This window comes from Spermophilus citellus (genome assembly GCF_964194105.1).
Source record: "Spermophilus citellus genome assembly, chromosome: 16".
NCBI lineage: Eukaryota > Metazoa > Chordata > Mammalia > Rodentia > Sciuridae > Spermophilus > Spermophilus citellus.
This window is the reverse complement of record NC_138196.1, coordinates 50,633,252-50,646,237: the sequence shown is the minus strand read 5'-3', so window position 1 is coordinate 50,646,237 and position 12,986 is coordinate 50,633,252. Positions and strand designations below refer to the sequence as shown.

Sequence of the window (12,986 nt, the reverse complement as noted above, 5' to 3'; positions counted from 1 at the left end):
TGGTATTTTATGTGTGGACTAGTTTTCACATTTCCCTAGTTTTCATCTGTTGTTCTCTCATCCTAAGGTAACAGCTTTAAAAAACTTTCTCAGGAGTGCTTCAGGCTCCGGTTATCATCTACCAACCAACTTTCAAATTTCTCTTGAAAAGCTTTTCTACTGTATGTTTCTATTCTTCTACTTTTGTTCTCTGTGTCTCGTTTTTACTTGATTTTTAATAAAGAGAAGAAAAATTTTAATGTACTTGGATAGAAACATGTTTGAAAGTAGGAACCATGTTTTAATATAAATTTAGCACAATTTCTTTCATTCTGACAAATCATTGAATTTACTGATCAATCATATTCTGCCTCATATCACAGAAATGCAATGACTATTTACTCAAATAAATAGTCAATTCAGTAAGCACCCAAACTGCTCAACATCAAAGCGGGTAAGTGCCCTTTTAAACCATAAGCTCAACAACTCAAAGTACCCACAATAAACTGAATGGTGTTCAGCACCAAGTAGATGTATTTTATTTTTTTGTCTCTTCTTCTGAGACTAACTCCTTCAATGTGATTGCCAGAAGTGTGCACTCCTTAGCAGGATAAGCCCTTAGCATCTCAACCAGAAAACCCACAAGTTTACTTCTCATCTGTGGCATTATCAAAATTTTACTGGAAGTTAGGGAGACACCAGAAAGAGTCCTCAGAAGTCAGGTCAACTTGATTTGCCAACCTATTCCAGAGGTGAGAAAAACAGAGAGCTGATTAAGGGACTGTCTTTATGAAGAGGAGGAGATGAATGATTTGATGATACCCACAGAGTTCTACATACACATAAACACATCTTTTAAAAAATATCCACTAATTTCCTTTTGGGTAACTGAGAAAACCCTAAGAAAGTAAGTGAATTTCTTCTTTTAAAGACAGAGTATATTGGCAAGCTAGTAACTTCAAAATAGTGAGGAAGAAGGGAAAAACTCCAGACACCAGGAAAAGATCTTAGTATTCACCTCAGATACTCTAGTTATTTTTAGAAGGTGATAATAAAGAATGCAGCATAAACTCCAAAGAGCATGTTGATTTAATATGGCTTCCAATGCAGACACTTTTCAAAGTAGGTATTTTAAAAAGCAGAATCATCAAATGCTAGTAAAAACTAATACGGGGAGGTTTAACATAGGACTATTTTAGTCTTGATTAACTTTCGAAATTTCCAAGAGAAAAATTTTATTCTACTTATACATGACAGTAGAATGCATTTTGACACATCATACATAAATGGAGTATAACTTCTCATCCTTCTGGTAGAGTTACACTGGTTGTGTAATCAAATATGTACATAGGGCAATAATGTCTGATTCATTGTGCTATCCTTCCTACCCCCAAAAGAAGTTCTATCTTATCCATAATTAATTTAATCCTCAAAACTGCTACCAGGAATAATTTCTTATGAGAGGAATAGCTGGTGGAACCTAAGATCAGACTCAAATTCAAGCATGTACTAAGGAGTCTGAAACTACTGTTCTAAAGTTTCTAGGGGATGGTTGGAATTACTTTGGCAAATTCATAAACATTTTAAAGAGTTATATAACAATGTACTACACAAATCAGAAAAAAAAAACCCTAACACTTTAACCAGTTGCTATACCTGCAACTTAAAAAAAATCAATAGAATATCTTCAAAAGTAAAACTTGGCTTGAATCAGTAAATTCAACTATCACAGAGAGCTACTATAAGAAAAGGACATCAGTGCTAACAAGAAATCTATCAGGAGACTGTTTGAAGCATGGACTTTGTTGACTTGAAGTCTTCTGTGAGTCTGCACAATACAGTTTAAGGCTTAATTTTGTGAATTGGTGGTGTACTTGTCCCAAGAAAATTACTGTAGTTTCCAGAGATAATTCATTTAAAATTGGGGAAGAGTGTGGATAATAAAATAATTAGCCTGTGAATCTGAGACCTATTTGTCAGGGAGAGATAATGGTTCTTAAGAAAGGGAAAGCTGAGACATCAGAGAATTTGTGTAGTACTTGCATAACATCATTAATGAGCATTAGATTCTTCAATTTCTGGCTGATTTCACTTTTTTCTAGTTCCTAGTGTTTATTTTTTTAATACACTTAAAAAGAAGTGAACATTAAAAATAAAACAACCTAAAAAACTAATCATAGAATGTATAATAGAAATAATATAATAACACTATGATTTGTACAGTACTTTGTAACAAAATAGTAAGTGGGGAACAGGTGGGTGGATGGATGGATGGATAGATGGATGTATGGACAGACAGACTGATGAGAATAAAAGTATTAACCCTACTGGATAGATGGAGAAATTGAGTAACTAGATCTCAAATATACTACAAATAAAAGTATGCAGATATAAGATTCAATTGGCCTGGATCATCTGACTTTAATTCCTATGTTCCTTTCACTGTACCACACTGGGTTGTATTCTGGAATAAGAATTACAGATAATATAACTAAATTTGGGGTTCAGATCTCTTATCTATTTGAGGAGACTATTACATGAATGAATAAAACAAATTGTGGGAAAGTGTTTTGAAAGCTGAAAAGTGCTCTGAGCCTATAAATAGAAAACATTAGACATTCTAAACAAGAAGTTATTTTTCTATCTTATAAAAGTCAGAAATCAGGTCAAACCAGCTTCTGTAAAAGCATGACAGGAAGTCCAATCCCACCAGTTTTGTACTTTACTTTTCTCATGGGAACCTGTGTAGGTCACAGAGCACCGACCCAGAATGTCTCAAAAATGTTTCAAATGCTAATTCATGAATAAATTTTTAAAAATAAAATTGTAGATTTAAAAACCTAATTTATATAATCATTGGGATTGGTTTGATAGGGGCCTAGTAAACTATTTGGATTTTCCACTAAGTGGAAAAGTTCAACAAAAAAATGGTCAGCAGTTTTTGTAAAATTGATTATAGGCCACAAAAGGAAGAAGGAAAATAAAGTTTTATAGCATTAAATCAGATTTTTCAGGCATACTGTGAATCTGTTCCAACTGCTCAGTCCCAAAAGCTAGACTTTTATACCATTCTATCTATCAGATACTTATATCTGATATTTATTGATAGCAATTAATATGAGACAAGAATAAGATGCAAAGTGTCTTTATGAGAGAAAAAATATTCCTGATAGGATAAAATGATTTAGAGGGAGCATCCAAATGCATTATTTTTTTTTTCTTTCAGGATTTGGGCAACTATCTCCTGTATGTATATTTTGTTTTCTGATTGTGTTTTCAAAAATCTCACAGAGCACCAGTCTTCCAATCAGCAAACCATGTAGCTAGTCACTTTTATGACCCTAGTACAGACATCCTGAATTGACTCTGCAGGAGAGATGGTTTGATTCTTTATTTTGGAAATGCTTATAACATGGTGAAGGGCTTCCTTTCCACCTTTCTTTGAATGCCTGGTGAGAATGATGGGCTCACCTGTGTGAACCTGAGCCCTGCTGTTCCCTACAGGTGTCTTGTTGCAAAGTGAATGACCCAGCTGGCCGCCTATTTAGGCCATTCCTCCCCAGTGCGTACATCTTGATAGGGTCACTACACTTCTAATCTCTCACCTTGGCTCAACCAAAGTCACGAAAGTTAGTTCAGTCAGGAGAATTGCTCACTGGCACACACCATAGCTCATAGCTGATTGTGAGCACTCCCCACTCACCCTACCCTTGAGAACCTCGAGGTTCTGGAGCACCAATCCACGTGCCTTAATCAGAAATAGTCCCACAGAAGGAAGCTTGAATTTTCCTGTGTGGCTGGTTACTTCATCCTCTTTCCAGGAGAGGAAAATGTGGGAAGTTTTTAAAACTTGTAACATTCCTTGGGAAGTAAAGTGGGGAAACTTGATGTCATTAAGAGATCATTTTCTTGCCAGGTACGGTGGCACACACCTGTGATCCCAGTGGCTCGGGAGGCTGAGGTAGAAAGATCGAAATTTCAAAGCCAGCCTCAGCAACTTACTGAGGCCCTAAGCAACTTAGCAAGACCTTGTCTCAAAATAAAAAATAAAAAGGGATAGGGATGTGGCTCCGTGGTTAAGTACCCCTGGATTCAATCTCCAGTACCAAGAAGAAGATAGAGATAGAGATAGAGAAGAAGAAGAAGGAAGAGGAGGGGAGGAGGAGGAGGAGGAGGAGGGGGAGGGGGAGGGGGAGGGGAAGGAAGAGGAGGGGAGGGGAGAGGAGAGAAGAAGAGAGGAGAGGGAAATGAACCAGAGACTTTAGGAAAAGGAAAGCATATTTTCCTAAGGACATACTCTCCCAGATCTCTGATGCCTATTATTCATGTATATTTACATATATAATATTGTATTCATGAAACTGTTCATAGCTAGTCAACTTCATAACATGATAATTTCCAACTCTGTAATAAGCTTAATAATCAGGAAAATCAAAGGACTTCTCTATATTATATAATATGATTGTCCCCAATACAGGAGCAATTTATGAACATATACTTGTACAGGCATCCCTTGGCATCCACGGCAGATTGGTTCTAGGACTCCTGTGGATATCCAAACCCAAAGGTGCCTATATCACATGACGTGATATTTGCATGACAACTATGAACATTCTCCTGTACACTTTACATCATCTCCAGATTACTCATAACACCTAAAGCAAGGTGGATGCTAAACCAGAAACAATAGCATACTCCTGAAGTCCCAGCTACTCCAGAGTCTCAGACAGAAGAGTCCCATTAGCCCACAATCTGAGACCAGCTAAACAAAACAGTAGACCCCATCTCAAACAAACAAACAAAAACAAATGTAAATGCTATGTAAGTTGTGGTAGTATTGTTTAGAGAATATTGGCTAAAAATGTCTACACATGTTCAGTACAGATGCATTATTTTTTTTCTGAATGGTTTTGATCCTCAGTTGGGTGGATGTGTGGGGACGCAGAACACATGGATGTGTAGAGCTGACTGTTCTTGTTTCTGCCCCATCTCTGACATAAATCCATCCTCCATTGTCTGTTTTTCTCTGAGCCCTCTCCTGACATTTCCGAGGCAGTAAGGAAGCATTCCTCTGATCCCTTAAACACCACTCTGTCCCACTCTCACAGAATCCCAAGGGGCTGGGAACTCAGAGCCAGGTAGGTTGCTTCCAGGGGTTCGCAGATCTCAACTGACTTGGCAAATCTAAATATTATTTCAGCCACATGGCTGGTTTGCATGACTTTGTGGGCTAGTGTAAGAGCCAAAACATCATGTAAAATATTCCTTTAAGAAATTCACAAACCGGGCTGGGGCTGTGGCTCAGTGGTAGAGTGCTTGCCTAGCATGTGTAAGGCACTGGGTTCGATTCTCAGCATCACATATAAATTGATAAGTAAATAAAGGTCCCTCAACAACTAAAAAAAAAAAGAAGAAGAAGAAGAAGAAGAAGAAAAAAAGAAATTCACAAATGAACTTATAGAATACAATGTGCACATAGGTTTAGGGCTGTCGTTTTTACTGATACACACAGACACAATTCCGAACCCAAGATATGAATGTGGTTTCTACTAAAATAGAATCCAATTACGGTGATGAGACAAGAATGGAAGTCAAGGAGTCAGAAGCAGACAAAGGGAAAGAAGGAAAGGAAACGAATGAGGAGAAAGAAATGGGAAGGGAAGGAGGGGAAAGAGAAGAGAAAAACCAGGGTAGGGTGCACACTGGTCACGGGCTCCATCCAGGCCTCTCAATGGGAAGGCTACAGCTCTGACGTCAGAGAGTGGGGTAAGGGTGATGAGCAGCCAGTGGGCTGTTGCCTAGGAATGAACACTAGCAGTCAAGTCCACACAGACAACGATTGACTCCTAAAGGGTGAAAGGTAAAAAAAAAAGAAGGCTGATGCTTTTCAGAACTCAGGCTTGGCCATAAATTCTAGTCAAGTTGTGCATATTTGAACTACCATTTCTCACTACTTTTTTCCCCCAAGTCCTTTCTGAAAAGTATATACATATGGAGAAATACATTAAGCTGTAGACTTTCATTTTATGCACTTTACTATGTGCAAGTCATGTTTCAATTTAAAATAATTTTTTAAGTAAGCATGCCTAGGACCTACAAGCATCTTACAGCAACCCTGCTGCATCCAAGGGGGGAACTCAGATCTCTGAGGCCACAAATCCATGTTTTCTTCATACTCTGTGCAACCTCTCTGAGGGGTAATGCAGAAGGGATACAGACCATATTCTGTAGAAACCTGAAAGAAACAAGTACAAGAATGGCGTAGCAGTGTCAAGCACCTAGTTGTAGTGATTCTAAGGGATTTTTTTCCCTAACAATTACTGACAGTTTATTCTGCTGTGCACCCAGATTTTTTTAAAAAATCTTGTATTGCTTAAGATGGGCATTTTTCTAAAATGTATTAAGATCTTATCTTCTAAAGCAGAACAAACTATACATGACTGGACCTTTCTTAGATGGATCAGTCTTTCTTAGATGGATCAGTCATAATTAATAAATAGGGTATTGTATTGCAGGGTTTCAGGAACAGTAAATAGTGAGCAGTATTTTCTGTTTCTTCAGAGCTCCTGCAAAAGGTTATGTTTGATCAGATCATCAGAACTACGGTATGTGTGTGTGTGTGTCACACACACACACACACACACACACACACACACACGGAACTGAACTGAGGCCCTTCACCCATACTAAGCCCAAGCTCTACCAGTGAGACCTCCAGCCCCTATACTTGCTTTTAATGAATCTATTTCCACTGTGCCATTTGCCAATATATGCCTATCTTTCTCTTAATTTAGTGTTTACCTCAATAGGGATCTAGACCTTAACACCACAGTTTTATGGAACTCTGTTTTAGAACAAACTGGCTGTGGGTAAGAGCCTGTTATTTTTTGCCAGTTTCCAATTTGGGGTTGTAGCCTACACAGGTTAGATTGCCAGATAATTAAATTTTAAATAGGGAAGATTTTTTTAAATTCTTACTTTATATTTTCTTTAATAGAAGTTGTATGTATAATTTACATATAAAAAGTGTGCAAATCACAAGTCTGATTTTTAGCAAGCTAAAAAAGTAAAAAATATTCAAATACACGGCATTACCTAGTCTCTCCTTTCCAAAGTATTTTCATATGCATCATTTCAGTAGGTAACTGCAACAATCCTGTGAGGCTAAAAGATGAAATTAATATTTGTATTTGACAAAAGTGGAACATGAAGTTGGGATAAAAACTGATTTCTCAAATCAGAAGGTAGATAACAGCAAAGATAAAATCTTAGTATTCCACTGCAATGATCCTCCCAGTATATTAAAAAAGTTACTCAGAAAATATAATGTGAATATCAATTCTAGTTATCAGATTTTGGACAGGATCAAAGCAAACATCCTGCCAGTACTTTAAACCTTAGTGGTTGTTTAGACACTGTCTGATCTGACTAGCCAATGTCTTCCCAGGCAAGCAGTTAAATATTTTGATTTTCTTCCTTAGGAGGTCAAACACCAACATACTCCCTTAAGGGGAGGAAGGGACATAAATAACTCTACAAGTATACCAGATGTATAAGAAAAAAGTATTCTTTCAAAGCTTAGATGCCTTAGAATTCCTATCTTATTTTCCCATTTTCTCCCTCTTTTTTAAATCTTTTCATTCTTAAAGCCAGCAAAAGAAATTTAATTGAAATGGGGAGTACTGATTAACCATAAAAACTTTTTTTTTTTTTTTGTACTGGGAATTGAACTCAGGGGCACTTGACCACTAAGCCACATCCCCAGCCCTATTTTGTATTTTATTCAGAGACAGGGTCTCACTGAGTTGCTTAGGGCCTCACTTTTTGCTGATGTTAGCTTTAAACTTGTGATCCTCCTGCCTCAGCCTCCCTAGCAGCTAGGATTAGAGTCATGGTACCACTGAGATGGGCCAGTAAGAACTTTTAAGAAGTTTAATTGTTTGCATGTGAAATGGTCCCCAAAGGCCCACACATTGAAGGCTTGGTCCCCAGTGCAGCAGTATTCCCAGGTGGGGCTTTGGGAAGTGATTGGATCATCAGGGCTCTGACCTCATCAGTGGATTAATCACTGATAAATTCATAATGTGATGGCATGATTGGAAGGGGTGGAAACTATTGGAGGTGAAACCTACTTAGAGGAAGTAAGTCAATGAGGGCATGCCCTGGTCCCTTCCTCCCCCTCCCCCTCCCATTCCTCCTTCCCCTCCATTCCCCCTTGCTCCCCCACCGCCCCCCCCAGCTTCCCACTGACTATGAGCTGAGTAGCTCTGCTGCATCATGCCCTCTCCTCCAAGATGTTCTGCCTCACTACAGGGCCACAGCAATGGAACCAACCATGGAATGAAAACCTCTAAAACCATGAACCAAAATAAATCTTTCCTCTTCTAAGTTTTTATTTTTTTTGGGGGGGTGCATTTTGTCATAACAATGAAAAGCTGACTAATACAATAAGAATCCCCAAACTCGTATTTGAATCAGCTACTTCTATCACTATTTCAAATTACCATCTATTCTACAAAGCCTCAAATAATTTGAACCATAACAGCAGTACCTTTAAACAAAAAGTTCCAATTACAAAAATATGAAAGTTCAAAAGTTTCACAGAAAAAGTTTTCCCAGTCAGATATGAGAATACAATATTTTATAAATGGTCCTCCCAAGGGGCTGGGGTTGGGGCTCAAGTGGTAGAGTGCTCGCCTAGCACACGTGAGGCACTGGGTTCGATCCTCAGCACCACGTAAAGACATTGTGTCCACCTAAAACCAAAAAATAAATATTAAAATAAATAAATAAATGGTCCTCTCAAAAAGGTGCTGAGCAATAGTGTGGAAGGCCCATTTTTCGTAAAACACACAGGAATCAGAATTGTTCCAGGCACGTGAATATTTTTTTGGATGAAGATCACAAAGGATTCAAATTTCCCAAGGGCTGTAGTTACTGATGCCAACCAAGCATGTTGTATTCTAGATAATCCTTCTGTGAGTTAAACCCTGCCCAGTGCTTCCAGTCTATAAGACCAATGTGTGTTCTTAGTTCCTCCTCTGTAAAGTGGGTAACAATAACACCGACCATTGGGCTGGCCCAAGAATTCATTCTATTAACACAGGCTCAGAACCAAATCTACCCCGAAAGCTGCTTTTTTCCTCCGGTACTGAGGATTGAACCTGTGGATGCTCTACCACTGAGATACACTCCCAGTTCTTTTTTATTTTTTTTATTTTGAGACAGGTCTCTCATTACGTTGCCCAGGCTGGCCTCGAACTTGTTATCTCTTGTTAGCAAGAGTGGCTAGGATTTTTCACCTAGAGCTATGATCCCTTCTTTTTTTTTTTAAATTTTTTTATTTGTTCTTTTTAGGTATACATGACAGTAGACCATATTTTTAAATTTAAATATTATACACATATGGAGTATGACTTATTCTAAGTAATATGCCATTCTTTTTTTTTTTTTTTTTTGATAGTGGGGATTGAACTCAGGGGCACTTGACCACCGCGCCACATCCCCAGCCCTATTTCCTATATTATTTAGAGACAGGGTCTCACTGAATTGCTTAGCTCCTTGCTTTTTCTAAGAATGGCTTTGAAAACTCATGATCCTCCTGTCTCCGTGTCCCCAGCCACTGGGATTACAGTCATGGGCCATGACGCCCAGCCTAGTATGTCATTCTTGTGGTTGTACATGATGCGGAGTTTCACTGATATTGTATTCGTATGTGAACATAGGAAAATTGTGTCTGATTCATTCTGTTTTTTCCTATTCCCATCCCTCCTCCCTTCCCTTCATTCCCCTTTGTCTAATCCAATGAACTTCTTCTGATCCCTTCTTGAAGACCGACTTCCTCTAAATTAAGCCAAATATCTGTGAAGACAGGCTGATCAATACTAATTCAAATTCAATTCATATTATTAAGTCCCTTTTAGCTAATTCTTAACTCATGCACTGTTCCAAGTATTACAGAAAGCAACAAAAAGGAGGGTGGTCTTCTCAAAAGGAAGTAAACAAAATTAGAGCTTTGATCAATATCTGGTTTAGAACAAAAAAATAGCACTTTGAGGAAACATTAAAGTGTGCCATTTTCCCCCATCCCTTCTCCCAAAAATCTGCTTCCCAATAAGGGATAGTAAATCAAGCATCTCAACAATATTTAGAGGTGTGAAATTCATGGGTTATTTATAAATTGTCCACCAGTTCCTACCCTGGATAAACCAATTTCAATTCATTGCCAGGAGGAAAAAGCAAGTTTAACTGAAGCACAAATTAGCTCTGGTCGTATATTACATGTAAATGTATTCTTTACTACAACTATTTCTAAAATGCAAACTTATTTACTTGCAAGAACCAAAGTGCTTTCCAAAGCAAGTTTAGGAGCATATGGTTTTTTTATTCAATTATGTGCTAATAACAGAAAACCACTCCCGACAACAAAGCTAAAACAGTTGCTCTGTCATTTTGCCAGGTCATATATTTTCTCGTATTTTAGCAAAGTTGGGAAAACTAATTTATATGTAAAACCAAGCATCTGATGAGTTCATTGATTTCATTTGAAAGGGCGTCTGGAGGAACTCTCTCAACCTGGACCCGGTGCCTCTCCATCTAATAAACCCCAGAAATGTTCAACTGGAAAAATGGGTTTTCCGTTTAAAGAAGAGTGACTTTGGCAAAGTTTTCAACTGCTTAAGGACTGGAAACTTCTGATTGTTTTGTGAAAAGGCATTTTAGAAGGGCAGGCTAAAGACAAAGTAAACCAACAGCCTTCACCCAGAAAAAAAATGATCCGGAGTCCCCAGTTTTGAAGGAAGAATGTCTTTGACCTTTACTTGGGGCTGCCTTAGGACGCGGTGCCCAGCAAGGGGGCCACCTACCTGCGTTCCTGAGCTTCTTATTCCGATACACCGACAGGATGACCAGGAGGTTGCCCAGGATGTCCACCACGATGGTGAAGATGAGGATGAAGGCCAGCGTGGAGGCCTGCCACGAGGGTCGCACCCGCGCGCCCTCCGCGCCGCCGGGCACCTGCTGAGAGGCATTGAGCAGCGCGCTGCCATTGCCCTTCATGGTCCCCCTCGGGGCGTCTCAGGGTCGCCCGCCCATCGCCCCGGCCGCCCCGCGCTCTCGGGTGCCCCAGCGCGGCGCGAGCCGCTGCCCCACTTTTTATGGCTCCCCCATCTACTCCTCATCCCGACAGTTCCTTCGCGACCGTCCTGTCCGCTCCACCCCCTCCCGACGGCCCGACACCCACTCCGCACTTGGCGGCCACCGCCTGGTGACACCTGCGGTCCGCTCCCAGGCCCCCGGGATACGTGCCAACAGCGCCCCCGTGCGGGAAGGTGGGGTCGAGTCGCTGGCGCCTCCTGGGGCCGAGAGCAGGGAGAAGCGGTTCGACCCAGGGGACCAGGCGCTGTTGCTCTCCTTGGTTAGGTTTTTTCCTCTCTAGAACCAGCCACTTCACCCTGAAGAGCCAGACTTCACGTGCTTGAGCCCTAAATTGAATTGAAGCAAAATTCCTTAACCACCATCCTGTGCCCCAGGTTTCTTATCTGCAAAAATGGAAATAAAATAGTACCTAACTCATCAACTTTACAGTTTGTAGGATGTGAAAAGAATCAAGAAATCTTTTCAGTCCGGTATTGCACCATTTAACACTTGGGCTGGATGTTTCCGATAACGAAATGAGATCATAAAAGAAAAATGGAAGAATCAGTATTTGCAGATGATAGGAGTAATTCCTAAAACACCAGAGAAAATGAGACAGAAGACATAATTATATAGGACTGACACAACAGAAATCGATGTAAGATTGCTGAGAAATGGCTTCACCAGCTATGTGTAGAGTGAGGGAGGGAAAAAAAAAAAAAAACCTTAAACCTTGCTGGGAAACTTACTTACGTGGTGAGCTATACCATTGTTCTCACATTGAAAGCTTGACATTTTCATGTTCTCTATAGATTTTATGCCACCCCAATAAAAATATCAACTGACCCTAAGATTCTTTTGAAAGAGTAAAGAGGGCGTATAGAGAAAGGAATTTGAATAAGATGAGCAGGTGAAAAAGGTGACATATATTTAAATGAACATTAAAAATTACATTAGGTAAGCCAAGAATGGTAGCACACTGTAATCCCAGCTACTTTGGAAGCCAAGGTAGGTGGATGACAATTTAGGTAGACTGTGTCCCCAAATAAATAATGTAGCTTAGTAGTAGAACCATCACCCCTGGGTTCAATCCCCAGTACCCCAAACAACAACAACAAAAATACAATAAGTAAAACATTAAGTTTATCAATATATAAAATGTACATTTGAGAAAATTAACATTTCAAATCAGTGGGGAGAGTAATTTACTATTGAAACAAAGATGTATTTAAAGAAAATGTTGGTAAATTGGTATACAACCTCAGGGTGGAAAGGAACTCTAGGCATGGAAACAATAGCAGAGTGGAAAAAAATCATAACTATAGGAAGAATGATAGAAGCAATCGTTGACTAAGCCCTGGTTTCCGAGCACTGGGGTCATTATTTTCTATGCATTGCCTTGCACATTAATCTTACAAGTTTGGCTTCGCTAGGACCAGTTTATGGATGAGAGAGGTTAAGTAATATGCCACTAGTAATGGGTGAAGGCAAGATTTGAACTTTGCTCTCTCTGCCTCCAAAGCTATGAATCTCATCACTAAGCAATAGTGTTTCTAAGTAGTGATAGATTTGGCTAAAGAAAAGTCAAGGGTCTTAGCTGGGTGTGGTGGCACATCCCTGTAATCCCAACTGCTTCGGAGGCTGAGGAAAGAGGATTGAGAGTTAAAGCCAGCAATTTAGCAAGGCCCTAGGCAACTCAATGAGATCCAGTCTCTAAATAAAAACTTAAAAAGGGCTGGGGATGTGGCTCAGTGGTTAAGCCATCCTGGGTTCAATCCTTGATACCAAAAAAAAAAAGGTTGAAAGTCTTATATTTAAAAAAATATCATGAACTAGTAAAAGTCATATAGGTAAACTGGGGAAAAGGCTTA

At 39.4% G+C, this 12,986-nt stretch overlaps 1 protein-coding gene across 1 annotated transcript in view; it reads right to left on the bottom strand.

Moving 5' to 3' along the window:
* MTNR1A (melatonin receptor 1A) overlaps positions 1 to 11,228 on the bottom strand; it is a 34,323-nt gene extending 23,095 nt beyond the window's left edge. Inside the window, exon 1 of the mRNA XM_081269440.1 lies at positions 10,845 to 11,228. Within this exon, the coding sequence (XP_081125566.1) occupies positions 10,845 to 11,037 (193 nt within the window). The 5' untranslated portion in view covers positions 11,038 to 11,228. The remainder of the gene's footprint in view (positions 1 to 10,844) is intronic.
* Positions 11,229 to 12,986: the final 1,758 nt, after the last annotated feature.